The 18,210-nt window shown below is 44.7% G+C and overlaps 1 protein-coding gene across 1 annotated transcript in view; it reads left to right on the forward strand.

The window, feature by feature from the left end:
* Window positions 1-15,869, forward strand: part of LOC143172245 (phospholipid phosphatase 1-like) — a 70,141-nt gene extending 54,272 nt beyond the window's left edge. The window contains exon 6 of the mRNA XM_076361470.1: window positions 15,738-15,869. Within this exon, the coding sequence (XP_076217585.1) occupies window positions 15,738-15,869 (132 nt within the window). The remainder of the gene's footprint in view (window positions 1-15,737) is intronic.
* Window positions 15,870-18,210: the final 2,341 nt, after the last annotated feature.

Raw genomic sequence — 18,210 nt, forward strand, 5'->3', positions numbered from 1 at the left:
AACTGTGAAATGGGAGATGCTTGAAGTATGTGGCTTAAATCAAGCCACCTTGCAAAATACTAGGCAAAGTAATGAAATACTTCTGCAGCTTCAGTTACTTAAAGCAGAATTGCTGTATTACAAACAAGTTAAATTGTAGCTTTATTTTCTGTTCTGTGCGCTTGCACATGATGGATTAAAAATGAATCAGTATTTTCAAATGTTTTAGATGCTTTGACTTGTGAACAGCTACAGCAATGTCTATAGAGTAATAATCCTTCAGGGTCTGATTTCCTATTTAGTGGGGTGTCACTGATTCTTTATGCTTTGAATGAGGATTGAATTAAGGAGGAAGCTCTTCTTGTAGCTACATTAGACTGATATAAAAATCTTTGGAAAAAAAGATTCTTCAATATTGAGAGAACTCAAAATGCTGTAGCCTGAGTTGAAGTCTTGTAATTTAAAATGTTTTTTTCTTACTTAATAGGTAGTTTCTCTTACAAAAATCTCTTATAAGTGCTTGTTTTTGACAATACATGAGTGGGTTTTAGAAACATCTCTGTTGCAAACATCTGTGTGATCCCTACCAAGGAATGGTTTAGTGTGAGAGGTTAGCAGGGGATCCAACTGGAAGCGAGTACAGGGACAGGCATGCAATGTGCTATGTATCGACGGTGGTGACTTCTGCTGGTTACAGGTGCGCAGTACTTTGCAGGAAGCACTGTTTAAACCTTTGGTAACATGAGAAATTCCACAAGTCTCAGTGGGAACTGTGGTATCAGAGTTCTGACTGTATGGCTTCTCTGGTATTGGGAGTAAAAAACTGCAGTTTTGAACATACTCCTGTGCTACATATCCCATCTCATAGTGAGGGCAGGGTACACGGAAACACCTGGCAGCTCAGGCTTTATACTTAATGTGAAGGAAGTTGTTGGCAAAAACTGTAAGCTGTAGGTGCTGCTGCGTGGGTGTGGTGGTTTTTTTTTTTTTTGGGGGGGGGGGTGGGTGGGTGTTGTGTTTTTTTGGTTTTTTTTTTAATTTCTTCTCTTAGGGATGTTGTGACTTCACTGTCTTCATATTCTGGGGGCTTCATTACCCGGGAAGCAGGGATTTTAACTAGATGGTCTCTCATTTCCTTGCTTCAGGAACATATAGAAGAAAATGTGTGATTTAATTCAGAAGGAAGGATGGAAGCTGAAAAGTTTAAAATTCCAAATTGAAAATTCATGTTTCATTAGTTCTTCCTAAATGTAAATTATGTAAGAATATCATGCCACATGAACTGTTCAAAAGGAATAGTCTAAGCAAGCACATATATGGGAATTTGGAACATTTCTCCTTAGTTTGTCTTTTGGTTTGTGGGACAGGATTGGAGAGCAGAACTTAACTTTTAACTTCAGGAACAGAAATACTTGGTATGTAATTTGGGCTCATGTCTTTCTGGGAGGACACAAATAACCTTTGCTCCTCAGCATTTATAGTTACTTAATATTACTTTAAGTTCCTTGCATGAGCAATGTTCACCTTCCATGCATGTAGCAGTCAAGCTTAAAGGTTATCTAAATAAAAGGAATGAGTCTTTGATACCATATCAACTTATATACTTCCATAACTGATAGCTTCATTAAGCTAGTCCCTGCTTAAAGCCTTTTATGGAAAACTATAATGAATCTACATTTCATTATCATGTTTGTATTGTCAGTGTGGTCATGTGCAAAATCTCTATTCGAACTGGTCTTGTGTAGCTTGCTGTATGTGACTATCTGGCATTAAAACAGAAGTGAGGACAGTGCCTACTGCGACTCAGACTGTGGCACCTGCCATTGAGAAAGGAAGTTTGCTCACTTGCAGAGTAAGGAGAAGAATGGATTAATTCTGTTTCATAAAACATTTATCTAACAAGTTCTAAAAGAATGATAATACAGAGGAAATGTGTGGGGTTTGAGTAATTTCAGGAAATGTTAAATAGCTTATCTAATCTGCCTACTTAAATAAGCAGTAGTGTATATCACTTTTATCATTTTATAGTATAGAGATCACTGCTGTATTTTTAACTGGATGTTATGTTGCCATGTACTTGTCAAAAAGCTTTTGTGTCTAGCTGGACCAGGTTGAGGCCTGGGTTTTCAGCCTACTTCTAGGCTAGACTTCTGGTTTCTTCTAGTTACTAACTTGTTGGTATATGGAATGAGTGAAACCATGGAAAAATCTGCTTGCAGACTGTCAAGCCAGGAAGTTGTGATGGAGAATGTATTTTGAGATTGATTTGGCAGAGCTAGATGGGTCAGTTTGGGTCCAGACTGAGCTGTTATCTCTGGGATGCTTTTGCCAACAACAGCTTCATGTGGAAACTAGAGGGAGTTTGAGCAGCAACAGTGTGTGGGAACCCAGTGAATTAATAACAGATGCTGGATCCCAAAAAGTCTCTGACGTCCCCTCCCCCTGCTTCTCCTTTTCTTTCATAGTTAAACAGCTGGCATGATCTCTTCTGTATCAACAAAACCATTTTATCTTGGCTTGGAGAATGGGAGGATGAGTGTAAATGAACACCTCTTCTAGCAATGTCCATGCAACCAAACTAGCACCCTTCCCCTAGAGGGGGAGATACTGCAGTTAGTCATAATTTTTTGCTTCAACTTATTTTTTTTTTAAACTTCTGTCTGAAAGCTATTATAAATTAAAATGTTAAATGCGCGCTCTCTGTCTTCAGTAGCTAGAACCTCTCTGTCTTCAGTAGCTAGAATAACCCCACTGCAACTGTTGCAGCTGGCAGAAAGGAAGACCCGGGGAACTACAGGCCAGTCAGTCTCACCTCTGTGCCTGGGAAGATCACGGAACAGATCCTCCTGGAAGCTATGCTAAGGCACATGGAGGACAGGGAGGTGATTCGAGACAGCCAGCATGGCTTCACCAAGGGCAAGTCCTGCCTGACGAACCTAGTGGCCTTCTGTGATGGAGTGACTACATCAGTGGACACGGGAAGGGCTACAGATGTCGTCTATCTGGACCTCTGTAAGGCCTTTGACATGGTCCCCCACAACATCCTTCTCTCTAAACTGGAGAGGTATGGACTTGATGGGTGGACTGTCCGGTGGGTGAGGAATTGGTTAGATGGTCACATCCAGGGGGTAGTGGTCAATGGCTCAATGTCCAGATGGAGATTGGTGACGAGTGGTGTCCCGCAGGGGTCCGTATTGGGACCGGTACTGTTTAATATCTTCATCCATGCCATAGACAGTGGGATCGAGTGCACCCTCAGCAAGTTTGCAGATGACACCAAGCTGAGTGGTGCGGTCGACACACCAGAGGGACCTGGACAAGCTCAAGAAGTGGGCCCGTGTGAACCTCATGAGGTTTAACAAGGCCAAGTGCAAGGTCCTGCACCTGGGTCGGGGCAACCCCCAGTATCAGTACAGGCTGGGGGATGAAGGGATTGAGAGCAGCCCTGCCGAGAAGGACTTGGGGGTACTGGTGGATGAAAAGCTGGACATGAGCCAGCAATGTGCGCTCGCAGCCCAGAAGGCCAACCGTATCCTGGGCTGCATCAGAAGAAGCGTGGCCAGCAGGTCGAGGGAGGTGATTCTGCCCCTCTACTCTGCTCTGGTGAGTCCCCACCTGGAGTACTGCGTCCAGCTCTGGAGCCCTCAGCATAAGAAAGACACAGACCTGTTGGAAGCGGGTCCAGAAGAGGGCCATGAAAACGGTCAGAGGGCTGGAACACCTCTCCTATGAAGAAAGACTGAGAGAGTTGGGGTTGTTCAGCCTAGAGAAGAGAAGGCTTTGGGGAGACCTTATTGCAGCCTATCAGTACTTAAAGGGGGCTTATAAAAAAGATGGCAGCAAACTTTTTAGCAGGGCCTGTTGCGACAGGACAAGGGGGAATGGCTTTAAACTAAAGGGGGGGTAGATTTGGACTAGATATAAGGAAGAAATTTTTTATGCTGAGGGTGTTGAAGCACTGGAACAGGTTGCCCAGAGAGGTGGTGGATGCCCCATCCCTGGAAACATTCAAGGTCAGGTTGGACAGGGCTCTGAGCAACCTGATGTAGTTGAAGATGTCCCTGCCCATGGCAGGGGGGTTGGACTAGATGACCTTTAGAGGTCCCTTCCAACCCAAACTATTCTATGATTCTATGAAATGAGTGCAGCTCTGAGGATCAAGTTGCTGTAATGGAGACAGTCTTGGCTGTAGCTGGCCTGGGCAGTTCCCTGCCTGCACCTAACCTGGGATGAGGAACTGGGCTGCAGAAACCCAGCCAAGCTGCCCTGCTATTCTGGGGACGGCAACGCATTTGTGTTGCTTCGACTTGGGATGAAAGGGGATGATGAATCTCTGCACAATGTAACTTGAGTTGCTCTCAAGCTCTCCCACAGTTCATTGGGAAAGAACATCTTGTGTGCCCAAGGAAATGAGGAATTACAGAAGAGAATGGGAGGGCGACTGGTATTTCAGTGACCTGGGCTGACAGCCTGCTCCTTTTGCAGAGAGGACATAGGCTAAACACAAGTGAAAGCGGGGTTTAGGCTGCTTTTTTGTAGTCATGCTCCTAAATGTGCCAATCAAGCTTTGCTCTTGAAATCTCTTACTTTAATTGTTTATGTTGCGATTGGAGGTTGAGTGAAACAGTACCCAAATAAGAGCCAAAGAGGCTCCTGCCTTTAACACAGTATTCTAGGTATGTCTGTTTACATGGCAATATTTCTTTACTTTCCCAAATGCTACTGACTAGAGCTACAGAACAATCCCTAATGTGTTCCTGCCCACGTGGAAGTTGAGGACTACCTAGTCTTCAAAACCTAATGAAAAGACATTTCTTACTGAAAATGTTTTGTTTGGCCGTAGCTTTGGGCAGTACCAAGCATCTTACTTGAAGCAGAGATGGAAAAAAATAAAGGATAACTGGTCATGCTGTGAGGCTGAAATATGGAGACACTTGTGCTTCTCCTACTTGTATGTGCTCTTAGTATTCTTTTAATATTGGTACTAAGACTTTTTAATAGTAAGCAAAAAAAGCAAAACAACTTCTCTGTAGTGTGCTTGGGAATTACGGCTGTCAGTAGTGATGAGATTATTGTGAATTGGCTCCTGTAGGACTGAGCTGAAAGCAATACCTTGCAGTGCTTATGTTCTTCTAGTGAAGGTTTCTATAACTTGGTAGATACAACAGAAAAATGTGTTCCTTCAAGTAGAAGGAACACATTTAGGTTTTTCATTATCAGAAAATGGCCAAGTGTAAGCATTCATAGTGGAATAAAATATTATTGTTTATCCTGCTTTATGGTGAAATGATGTCAATAAACAATTATTTCTGCAATGTACAGCCAAGTTGAGGCTGGAGGATTAAAAACCCCCAAAACTATTGCTTGTCCAGTAGGAAATGTCTGTACAGAATAGATTGATTGTATTTTGATAGTGAATTGGGAGTTTTGCTATTAACCTAGTAAAAGACAGGATTTTTTCCCATTGCATAGGAGGCAGCTCTCACACATCAATTATGTTTTGACTGCAGCTATCTTGGAGACTAGGCTAGTACATATTCTGCCTCTTCTCCCTAGTCTGGCCGTTTTTTCCCCTTAATTCATCTGTCCAATGGATCAGTTCCCTGTACCAGCTCACCATAGGGCTATTCAAACATCAGAGCTGGCACAGGGGAGTCAGCAGGAATACATGGTTAGAGTGTAAAAGGGATAGACCATCCCTTTGAACAGCAGCCCAGATAAGCCTCCACCTTGAAGTAACTGCAGACCTATATCCTTTTCCTTCACTGGAAGGGGAAAAATGATTTCTGAAATGTTGCCTCTTTCTCCTTTGTTTTCTGCCCGCTCAAAGTAAAACTAAAGAGCGGATAATATTGCAGATATATCAGGGATCATAAATATGTATTTTTTTAAGAAAAGGAGATCTCATTAAAAAGGTGAAATAAATCTCTAAGTCTGTGTTGTGGTTTTAAGAACCCCAACTCATGAGTGACTTATGAATTCTGCTACGTCTCTGGTGCTGTTAATACAGTTTTCTGTTTGGATGTGAGCCTATTGTGTTTAAAATTACATGGGAGATAGGCATTATCCATATTAACATCAAGCTTCACATCAAACAGACTGCATATTGATTTCTGATTTGCAGGCAGTGTCTTGCTGGTTGATGCCTAGAGCTCTGTGTTTATTCATATATACAGTGCTACAGATATAAAATGAGCTGTTGCACTTGTATGTAATATTTGCATAAACACAAGCTCGTGTGTGTGATAGTTATGCTATTTCTCAGCACATCTTGTGGCTGTTGACCATTGTTTTGTGCTGAGAATTGCAATTTTTACTCAGTTTCCTGGATTTCTTAAACTTCTGTGAATTCCAGGGTTTGTGCTAGCTGAAATATGATTTAATAGCTTTTATACAAAGCTATTTGAATAATAGCTTTTATACAAACTAGCTTTTATACAAAGGAATCTCTAAAGTTTCCTGTAACATGCAGAAAGGGAAGAGCTATTTTGCAAACCTTCACAGAAGTAGAAAACTTGGAAGATCTGTGAAGGGGCCTCTTTTCTCCCCTGTTGCCTAGTGCGAACAGGGCAGAGGTGTCTTGGTCTGTACTACTGCATTGTTGACCAGGAATGGAACAGGGAGATGGCAGATCATCCATCTGTCTAAATGTTCACTTTCTGTTGCTTCATAGCATTATGCAAGAATTCAGGGTGAATGTGCTGTCTCAGCTCTTCCATTCTTATCCATAGATATCCATAGAAATGGAATTTTCTTATCCTACAAATGTGCCTGGTTTCTCAGCCTTTATTCTTATCTCCAGGTCTCCTGGAGATTTTTTGACCCATCTTTCACCATATTAATTACTCTGAGGCTGGTTCTTTTTATTTTTCAAAAGTCTGAAGACTTTCAAACACTGATGCCTCCTGTGCTTTCCCTTCTTTCTTCCACCCCTTCTTCATTAACAAAACAAACCCACAACACATTACCTCCATATCCCCTCCCTCCACTCCAGAAATCCCAAAGCCAACCACATACATGTGTACACACTTGAGGTGGCTTATGCATTACTGTTTCAGAGCTTCTTGGTTTGGGAAAAATCCTTATGGTGGATTTCTGCAGCACTGACTACTGTTTGTGGCTCTTGGGACTCTTTGGGTCAGCTGACTTGCTTCGAAGTACAAGCTTTTCAAACTGTAGCCAATAATGGATCCAGATACTAATAACTGCAGTAGAATCTTGTGCCTGTTAAAAGAGCAAACCAGTAATCCCATAGGGCTTTTTCTTAATGCTCAGGTAGATATCATGAAACCAAAGTTAGACATGACTGAAGGTAAATGCTAAGCCTATTTACTTGCTCTCTCCCAAAGTTTGTATCGACTACTATGGTCTCTCAAAGAAAGGCTTATTTCATAAGAGAATTGACCTTCTGCACCTTTCTTTCTCCTCCAGACTCTGACCTCTTGTACTCAGACAAATTCAGAAGTGTTCTGATCTCTCCATGTCATGGGGAGTTCTCTCTAGGAAAACCATATTCTCTCTCTGGGGGAAAATAGGTACATTTCCAAAGAGAAACTGTTCTTCTGTTTCTTAGGACAGAATAGGACACCTGTAGGAAATGAGATTGCCAAGGCCTTTTGATATCAGGAAACATAAAATCCTATTAAAGAAAACAATTTTTGACAGTGACAGAACAAATCAATAGGTATAAGTAAAACTCTTCCTAGGTGGGGGAGAAACCCCCAAAACTTTCTTTTTCAAGGAAATTATCTTGAAGCTGCATGGTTACAACTCCAGAAGTCCGTCTAGGAAATAGAAGTCCTGTCGGAGTTTCCCTTTGTTCAGTGTCGACGACGGAGCGGGAGTTGCGATTCCGGAGTAATGACAGATCTCAATATGAGTATGGTCATTCTCTTTTATTTACACTTATAACAAGGCTTATATAGTTATCTACTATGGACACGTGCTACCTGCAGCTTGCAGATAGGTTACAGCCTTGTGTTCACGCACATCTATGCTCTAGCAGATTGGCCCGTTCTTTCTGATCATGCGAAATGCCTTCATGGTCTTTATCTTGTTTTTCTCCTTCCAGCTGCACATTCCTTTCTCCGTTATTTACTGCTTAAGTGCCTTGTCATGCCAGGTGGTGCAGTGTTTGCTCATTAAAATCAAACTCAGGAATGTCCGTTAGTGAGACTCCCATTCCCACATCTCCCCCTTTTTGTTTTACTAGAAACACTGCTGAAACCGATCTTTCAATCATTTTTCGTATACATTGCAACAAACAGGGTACACAAAACAAAAATGCATATAAATACTATTACACATATCCCTCTTAGCTTGGCTAGTCCTTTTAACCAGCCACGAGGAGGAGCTGTCTGATACCCGCAAGTCTGCAAACGCAGCAGCCAGGGGGTCTTTCTCCCCGGTCACTCCCCCATCATTCATCGGAACGGATGGGGTGGCTGGGCACGCTCTTCATAACAACCTATAATTGGTTAATCACAGCTGTCCACGCACTCACAACACCTTCGGACACGCTCTTCATAACAACCTGTAATTGGTTAATCACAGCTGTCCACGCACTCACAACACCCTTCTCATTGGTAGCTGCCGGCTGGTCTCGCCGATCTGTGCCTCCTCCTTATCCCGGGTGTTGTTCCGCTTTTGTTGTTCATCACGTGGAGAGGCTCCTTCTTCTGCTCAGGGAAGGATGGTCAAGGTCACTAGCCGTCTTTGTCAGCATATCCCTGCTACTGTTAAAAACATGGGTTGCTCAGGGATACTAGATCGTGCCCCTGCTGTACCAGCCACTCCTCCACAATTCCCCCTTTTTGTTTTTGAGCAACCCAGACTTGATTAACAATTTTCATAATTGCTTTCTTCACACTGCTAAAAATTATACAAGAGCATATACTTATTACTAATATAACAATTAAAATGCGTAAGCTTTCTTTTATTAAACTTATTATCCAAGATGGCAGTTCCCCAAATATATTCTTAAGCCAGGTATCGAATAACCCCTGATCTTGTTGAATATTCTTGGCGTGGTCTTTTAACCATTGTAGCTGTTTGTGGATTGACTCGCCATGGTCAGACAGATTCATACAACACATCCCTTCAAAATCCTCACACCCATGTCCTTGTGCTAATAACAGAAAGTCAATAGCAGCTCTATTCTGTAAAATCGCATGACGGAAGCTATCCTGATCTGCAAGTAATTTTTCAATAAGCTCTGTTGTCACATCAGCCTGCTTTTTAGCCCAACAAGCTAATTTCCCTACCTCATTTAGGGCCCTCGCAGCTGCAGCGCCTGGTACAAATAGTGAAAGGAAGACCTTTTCGGTGTTGCTAGGCAGAATTACGTCATCACGACAGTCTGGGGAAAGACCCGTGGCGGCTCTTTTTCGTCTTTGTTGTTGCCCTTTTCTTGTTATGGTTTTCCACCAATTTTCTCCCGGGGCCAGCAGGGTCAATTTTCCTAAGTAGCATGGCCCTCCTACAGCATTTGCTGGGATACCCTGCCAGGCCCTGTCCCCACATATTAAAAATACCTGTGGGGGCAACGCCTTTGGGGTACCATTGTTCCAGATCCCTATTCCTCCCTTTGTTTCCGCTCCAGCCGCTCCTAAAGCATAGCTATTACCACTGTCATTGGTACCACAAAAATCGCCCGCATCCTGATACTTGTAGTAAGATGCGTGAGAGGTGACATTAGTCCACCCTGTCCAATTTCTTGCCTGGTAGAAGTGGATACCCATCTGTAGGGGTTCCCCAAATATAAAACGTGTCTGAGTCCAATTTTTAGATGTATTTCCAACTCGCATCGACCCTAATAGTTCCAACTCCTGGGGATTCCAGGGTAGCGAGTGATTTAATCCTTTTATCAAGTTAGCACTACAGTTGCTAGTTGCAGTCACATTAGTACAACTGCCAGTACTGAACCTGGCAAAGTCACCTTCCTTATATCCAGGCATACCTAACAAACAAGTCCTAAACGGCTCAGTTGCTGAGGCGAGGGAAAGGCAAAACGCGGGCTGCCCTGTTTTATTTGCCCAGGTTACCCACATATTTTCCCTTGGGTTAATGCGATGTATAGTTGCCGACCCTGGGATTATTAAGATTAGCCCAATTACGATCACATCTGCCTGGCTCAACATTTTCTCTTCTAGGCGAATTGCCTTTTTTTTTTTTTTTTACAAACAATAATCAATTTGGCAGTTTCGTGGACTGTATTTCGTGTCCAGTGGTTATTAATATTCTATACAGCACTATTTCTTTCAGATAGCAAGTTGGTTATTAATATTCTATACAGCATTATTTCTTTCAGATAGCAAGTTTCACACCACCTTTGTGCACGCGTGCACCGGGCCCACCACTTCTTATCACAATGGTAACACTGATACAATACTCACGGTACACACCGTAGGCACTCTTTGTTTTTGTTTTTTTGTTTGTTGGGTTGTTTTTTTTTTTCTCTTTTTTTTTTCCTCTTTTTTTTTTCTCTTTTTTTTTTTCTTTTCTTTTCACGTATCGCCCCCCACAAGCGATCGACAAAATGACTATACGCTTCAGTGGCACCTTGCTGTGTACAGAACTAAAGGATGGAGTGGACGAACCGGGTAAGGCTAAAAAGGCATCTAGCACCAGTTTGGCAGACAACTGCAACAAAGCAATAGGAAAGACCAACTGAGCATTAATATCGTTAAACCTTCCCGTCCCCGTTATCATTTCCGCGGTAATCCCATAGAGGGGATCCCCCTGCGTTTGATGCTGTGCCGCAGCACTTGCCGCCCGCCGTGACCATTCCGACCCCCACAACAAATACTGCGTAGGTGACAATAAAAGCCTCATAAGGTTTTGGCAGTCAGCAGGGCACATCAGGTCAGCCGAAAAGATCCAGATTACAATTTGACGTGAAGCTTCTGATTTTATCCCATACTGGGACACAGTGTTTTTTGCTTGCTGTAGGATTTTCCAATCGTGAGGTGCCCACTTATTGCCGTTATTCTCTTGCAGCACAGGAAAAGCACTCGCCCCCAAGCTGGATACCGCTTGCCACTGCCCGTCCAGCATAGCGTCTCTAGCCACTTCGCTCCAGCGTCTGGGCTGAACCGTCGCTGGTGGTCCAGAGAGGCAAGGGGGTAGGGATTCCCCTGATGCCCCGGACAGGTGCTCCATCCCTCCCCTCTGGGCTGTAATTGTTAAGTCCCGTAACTGTTGCACTACCTTCTTCAGGAGCTCATTAGTCTCAGCCATACTCTGTTCTTTGCTGTCACCCTGTGGCGGAGTAGACGCACCTGAAGAGACTCCTAGAGGCGGGGCTGTTGGCCAGGGAGGGGTTAACGGAGCTAGCCGCTCCTCCTCCCCGGGTCGTCGCTCTTCCGCGACCGCCTCAGGTGAAAGAGGGGCCCCGTTACCGCTAGTTTCTGCATCTTTGCAGTCCGTAAGCGGAGGGTACGTTTCAAGCAGTTCAGAAGCGCCGTCACCCCCCAGAACACTATACTTGGCTTCCAAGGCAGTTCGTTTGGGGGTACCCGACATACCTCGGACTGCAGACGGCCCAAAGAACCGAAACAGTCCAGATGTTGTATTCTTCGGTCTATCAGGCAAGGGTTCTGGGGCTAGCATTTGAGTGGCTGCACAAGCCGCCTTTCTTTCAGCTTTCATGGCTTTTAAAGTCTCTAACACAGACCTCCATAGTTCCCGCACTGTTTTAATCTCCTTCTTTGACTTTTCATCCCCCGTGATAGTCTGCTCCCACATAGTATTGCCAAGCTCTCGCCACTCAAGGTCAGAAAAAATAGTTTGACTGTCCTTAAAATGTCCCCAACGTTGTCCTAATTTAATCAACGTACATAATTGTTTTACCGTTGTCTCGATCCCTCTCTTGGAGAGGATGCTTACGAGCAACGCCGCTGCCGCCTCTATTTCCATGATAGCGGTCGCTCACTGGGAGGCAGTTGGCCAGACTGCTCCGTTATCTTATCCCCCTCCGATCATCGGGATAGTACAACTCCCAACCGCTTTTCTCCCGCTCCCCTTCTCTCGCTGCTCTTACCGCAGTCTCGAAGAGGCGCGCCGAACCATCCTCTGCTACCAGATGTCGGAGTTTCCCTTTGTTCAGTGTCGACGACGGAGCGGGAGTTGCGATTCCGGAGTAATGACGGATCTCAATATGAGTATGGTCATTCTCCTTTATTTACACTTATAACAGGGCTTATATAGTTAACTACTATGGACACGCGCTACCTGCAGCTTGCAGATAGGTTACAGCCTTGTGTTCACGCGCATCTATGCTCTAGCAGATTGGCCCGTTCTTTCTGATCATGCGAAATGCCTTCATGGTCTTTATCTTGTTTTTCTCCTTTCAACTGCACATTCCTTTCTCCGTTATTTACTGCTTAAGTGCCTTGTCATGCCAGGTGGTGCAGTGTTTGCTCATTAAAATCAAACTCAGGAATGTCCGTTAGTGAGACTCCCATTCCCACAAAGTCCCTGTACTTTAAAATTAGGTAGGCAGATGTGTGTATATGTATATTAATACTGCTTTGGTGGAAAAGCAAATACTTGAAAGCTATGCTAGAAATGTTAAGAGTAGCAAATAATTATCCAGTTGCAGAGACCCTTCCATTCATGTCTGTAGCTTCTTGCAAGAAGCCACAAAGTGGCTGTGAGTTTCTCTTTATTCCTGTGTGTATTTTTAGAAATTAAGTACTAGACCACAGATTAAGAAGAAACTTGTGTTCAGGATGTGTGTAGTATAGAGAACATTTTCATTATAGAATCATAGAATCATTTAGGTTGGAAAAGACCTTTAAGATCATCGAGTCCTACCATTAACCTAGCACTGCCAAGTCCACCACTACACCACATCCCTGAGCACCATGTCTACACGTCTTTTAAATACCTCCAGGGATAGTGACTGTCCTGGTTTCAGCAGGGATAGAGTTAATTTCCTTCCTAGTAGCTGGTACAGTGCTGTGTTTTGGATTTAGGTTGAGAATAATGTTGATAACACACCGATGTTTTAGTTGTTGCTAAGTAGTGCTTACACTAGTCAAGGACTTTTCAGCTTCCCATGCTCTACCGACTGAGAAGGCTGGAGGTGCACAAGAAGCTGGGAGGGGGCACAGCCAGGACAGCTGACCCAAACTGGCCAAAGGGATATTCCATACCATGTGACGTCATGCTCAGTATATAAAGCTGGGGGAAGAAGAAGGAAGGGGGGGACGTTTGGAGTGATGGTGTTTGTCTTCCCAAGTAACCGTTACGCGTGATGGAGCCCTGCTTTCCTGGAGATGGCTGAACACCTGCCTGCCGATGGGAAGTAGTGAATGAATTCCTTGTTTTGCTTTGCTTGTGTGTGCGGCTTTTGCTTTACCTATTAAACTGTCTTTATCTCAACCCACGAGTTTTCTCACTTTTACCCTTCCGATTCTCTCCCCCATCCCACTGTGGGGGGAGTGAGTGAGCGGCTGTGTGGTGCTTAGCTGCCGGCTGGGGTTAAACCACGACAGTGACTCAACTGCTTCCCTGGGCAGCCTGTTCCAATGTTTGACAACCCTTTTGGTGAAGAAATTTTTCCTAATATCTAATCTAAACCTTCCTTGGCGCAACTTGAGGTACTATAGAGTAAGCATTAGCTAGTGGGGGGAAAAAATCGTAAGTATTTAATCCTATTACAAGAAAGTTGCTATGAAATCTATTTGTGCACTTTAAAAAGAAAGAACAAACAGGAGGATGGAGGAGTGAAGAGAAATAGATCATACTGAAAGATCAGACAGGTGCTCAGAAACAGGATAGCAGGGAAGATAGCATGGTCAAATAACTGTCATTGATAGGAGCATGTTGCTACCAGAACAGCTCTGGATGCTCATACTGTGTTCATAGGCTCACAAATATATTTCTCAACAACAACAGAAATGCCGGTAAGGGGCATTACGGTGCTATTAACCAGATGACGTTTCCTAAAGTTCCTGCTGCTTCTGTAGATGAAAAGTTTTAGTTGTAAAGTTCATTCCTTTCTAGTAAAGAGACTTGGGTGGTCTCTCAAATCTCAAAGAGATTTGGTTCAGTTTCCCTTTTTTATGCCTGTGTTGTAAATTACTTCAAAGAGAAACAAAATTGGGCTCAAAAACCAGAGGCATGCTGTGTATATAGGGAGGGGTTCTGTAAACAGTCTAAAGTCATTGCCCTCTGTTAGTCAACAGGGTCAAAATAGTAATAAGTGTTAATGCAGCATAACACCAGGACATCTCTATATTGTGCATATAATGCTATATAAAGGACTCTTTGGGCATACTTCTGGTATCAACATTGGTTTATATTTAATGGAATTATAAGGCAAAAGCTCCTTCCTTTCTTTGGCTGCTTTATTTTCCTGTTGTCCTGGTTTCAGCTGGGATAGAGTTAATTGTCTTCCTAGTAGCTGGTATAGTGCTGTGTTTTGGATTTAGCATGAGAATAATGTTGATAACACACCCATGTTTCAGTTGTTGCTAAGTAGTGCTTACACTAGTCAAGGACTTTTCAGCTTCCCATGCTCTACCGACTGAGAAGGCTGGAGGTGCACAAGAAGCTGGGAGGGGGCACAGCCAGGACAGCTGACCCAAACTGGCCAAAGGGATATTCCATACCATACGACGTCATGCTCAGTATATAAACTGGGGGGAGTTAGCCGGGGGAGGTGTGACCGCTGCTCGGGGACTGGCTGGGCATCGGTCGGCGGGTGGTGAGCAATTGCATTGTGCATCACTTATTTTGTATATTCTTTTATCATTATTATTTTCCCTTCCTTTTCTGTCCTATTAAACTGTCTTTATCTCAACCCACGAATTTTACTTTTTTTTTCCCCCCCGATTCTCTCCCCCATCCCATTGGGGATTGGGAGGGAGTGAGCGAACGGCTGTGTGGTGTTTAGCTGCCTGCCGGGTTAAACCACAACAGCATGGCACAGTGCAATATAGATAAAATGCTCACAGGTAATTGAAACAGACCATTTTTAATATGCTTGTGGAGACCTAAGATGGATTGATGGGGCTTATTAGCTTGGGGCGTGTACCATACAAATCATTGTGCTGCTGCTTCCTGAGCTGACTCCCAGCCTGGAAGGAACATGCTTATTTATTTTGTATAGAGTTGTACCCTGCTAGACTGAAACCGGTTACACACAAAATCAGCTCTCATGTTTCTATGCTGCTCCAGAAAACAGGTTCTCCGGGAGTCACTTCACAGAAGTGAGGTAGTTCTGTTATGGGCAGCACAAAGTTGCATGTGGTAAGACCTGATGGACCAAGTAGACTTCTGTGAGGGTGTCTGCACTGTAAACCCCGCTGTCAGGATGTTGACAGTGACTGTGATAAACTACAAGACACTGGGGAAGCTCTAATAGCAGGAAATAATGCCTTTGGTTTATATTTGATTGAATAGTTGGTTAGCTGAGACTTAGTACAGGTCTCAGAAGATGAGTGCTCAGTTCTCAACCAAAGATTTCTTCTGTGTTTTTTTTGGTGGTAGTGGTTTTTTTTTTCATCTGGGTAAATATCGTAACTTCCCAAACTAGCCAGAGTTTCCTATGGGTAAATGGAGCCGATACTTTTTTTTTTAAAAAAAACTTTGTTTTAAACCTTCCTCTTAGTAGAGTTAGCTGAGTCAGTGTCAACTAGTATGTCCATATACCGTAGTTCTGAGGCCTTTATGTAAATTAAACAATGACTTTAAAACAGTTGCATCTGTTAAACCAGCAACACGTAATTTCTCTCCTTCTGACCCCCCAGATTGCTATGGATATTAAAGCAGCAAAGCAAGAACTGAAAGAAGCCAGAACTGTCTTACAAATGGATGAACTCAAATGCCGCAAGCGTGTTTTGAGAAGACTGGGGGTTTGCCACTTCTTCAGATGTTACTGAGATGAAAGGACAGGTCGCTTGTGAAATCAGCAGGTAATTGGTTTCTGTGTGAAGTCATTATTGTCATGCATACACACTTTGCTGTCCTTGCTGAAATTAGTATGTCATGTTTATATTTTAATGTTCTGATACCATTAGAAGAAAGATTCTTCTGAGACTACGCGATCTGTGTCACACACACCTGTGTGCGGTGTGACCAGGTGGATGATCTGCTTGGCCTGGTGGCAGAGCTGAAGGAGGAAGTGGAAAGGTTAAGGAGTATCAGGGAGTGTGAGAGGGAGATAGACTGGTGGAGCCACACCCTACCATCCCTGAGGCAAAGGCAGCAGATGGAGGCTCCACAAGAAGCAGAGGATCCACCAGGCAGAAGGAGGGGACCTAAGCGACGGTGGGGAATGGAAACAGGTCCCTGCTCGGGGTGCCAGGTGAACCCCCGGCCGGCCTCCCTCACCTTCCCAGTTGCCCTTACACAACAGATATGGGGCCCTGGAACTTGAGGGCCAGGATGAAGATGTAGATGTAGATGAAGATGAGGATGTAGATGAAGGTCCATCCAGGGGGTTGCCTAGGGTGAGGCAGTCAGCCCCATGCATTATGACTGCCTCTGCTAAGAAAAAAAGGAGGGTAATTGTCATAGGCGATTCCCTTCTGAGGGGAACAGAGGGCCCTATATGCCCACCAGACCCATCCCACAGGGAAGTCTGCTGCCTCCCTGGGGCCCGGGTCAGAGACATCACTAGGAAGCTCCCTGGTCTGGTACGGCCTTCTGACTACTACCCGCTGCTGGTTATACAGGCTGGCAGTGATGAGGTTGCAGAGAGAAGTCCTGCAGTGATCAAAAGGGACTTCAGGGCACTGGGGCGACTGGTTGAAGGATCGGGAGCACAGGTAGTGTTTTCCTCAATCCCTACAGTGGCAGGGAAGAATACTGAAAGGAACAGGAAAACACACCTGATCAACACGTGGCTCAGGGGCTGGTGCCATCAGTGGAATTTTGGCTTTTTTGATCACGGGGAGGTTTACACGGCACCAGGCCTGCTGGCGGCAGATGGAGTTCAGCTGTCTCACAGGGGGAAAAGGATCCTCGCTCATGAATTGGTGGGGCTCATTGAGAGGGCTTTAAACTAGGTTCGAAGGGGGAAGGGGATAAAACCAGGCTCGCTAGAGATGAGCCTAGGGGTGGCATGCCAATGCTGGGGGCGAAATGGATAGCCCAGCTCAAGTGCATCTACACCAATGCACGCAGCACGGGCGGCAAACAGGAGGAGCTGGAAGCCATTGTGCAGCGGGATAGCTATGACTTAGTCGCCATCACAGAAACATGGTGGGGTGACTCTCACGACTGGAGTGCTGCAATGGATGGCTATAGACTCTTCAGAAGGGACAGGCGAGGAAGGAGAGGCGGTGGGGTGGCCCTGTATGTTAGGGAGTGTTTTGATTGTATAGAGCTCAACGATTGTGATGATGGTACAGTTGAGTGTTTATGGGTAAGGATGAGGGGGAAGGCCAACGAGGCAGATATCCTGCTGGGAGTCTGTTATAGACCACCCAACCAGGATGAAGAGGCAGATGAAGCGTTCTATAAGCGGCTGGCAGAAGTCTCTCAATCGCTAGCCCTTGTTCTCGTGGGGGACTTCAACTTCCCAGACGTCTGCTGGAAATCCAACACGGCAGAGAGGAAGCAGTCTAGGAGGTTCCCGGAGTGTGTGGAAGACAACTTCCTGACACAGCTGGTAAGTGAGCCTACCAGGGGAGGTGCCTCGCTCGACCTGCTGTTTACAAACAGAGAAGGACTGGTGGGAGATGTGGTGGTCGGAGGCCATCTTGGGCTTAGCGACCACGAAATGATAGAATTCTCCATTCTTGGTGAAGTAAGGAGGGGGGCCAGCAAAACCTCAACCATGGACTTCCGGAGGGCGGACTTTGGCCTGTTCAGGACACTGGTTGAGAGAGTCCCTTGGGAGACAGTCCTGAAGGGCAAAGGGGTCCAGGAAGGCTGGACGATCTTCAAGAAGGAAGTCTTAAAGGTGCAGGAGCAGGCTGTCCCCATACGCCGTAAGAAGAACGGGCGGGGAAGAAGACCGGCCTGGCTGAACGGGGAGCTCTTGCTGGGACTCAGGAAAAAAAGGAGAGTTTACCACTTGTGGAAGAAGGGGCAGGCAACTCAAGAAGAGTACAGGGATCTCGTTAGGTCATGCAGAGAAGAAATGAGAAAGGCAAAAGCCAGCTAGAATGCAATCTGGCCACTGTCATTAGAGACAACAAAAAATGTTTTTACAAATATATTAATGACAAGGAGAGAGCCAAGGAGAATCTCCATCCTTTATTGGATGCGGGGGGG

Source organism: Aptenodytes patagonicus, chromosome W, assembly GCF_965638725.1.
Source record: "Aptenodytes patagonicus chromosome W, bAptPat1.pri.cur, whole genome shotgun sequence".
Lineage (NCBI taxonomy): Eukaryota > Metazoa > Chordata > Aves > Sphenisciformes > Spheniscidae > Aptenodytes > Aptenodytes patagonicus.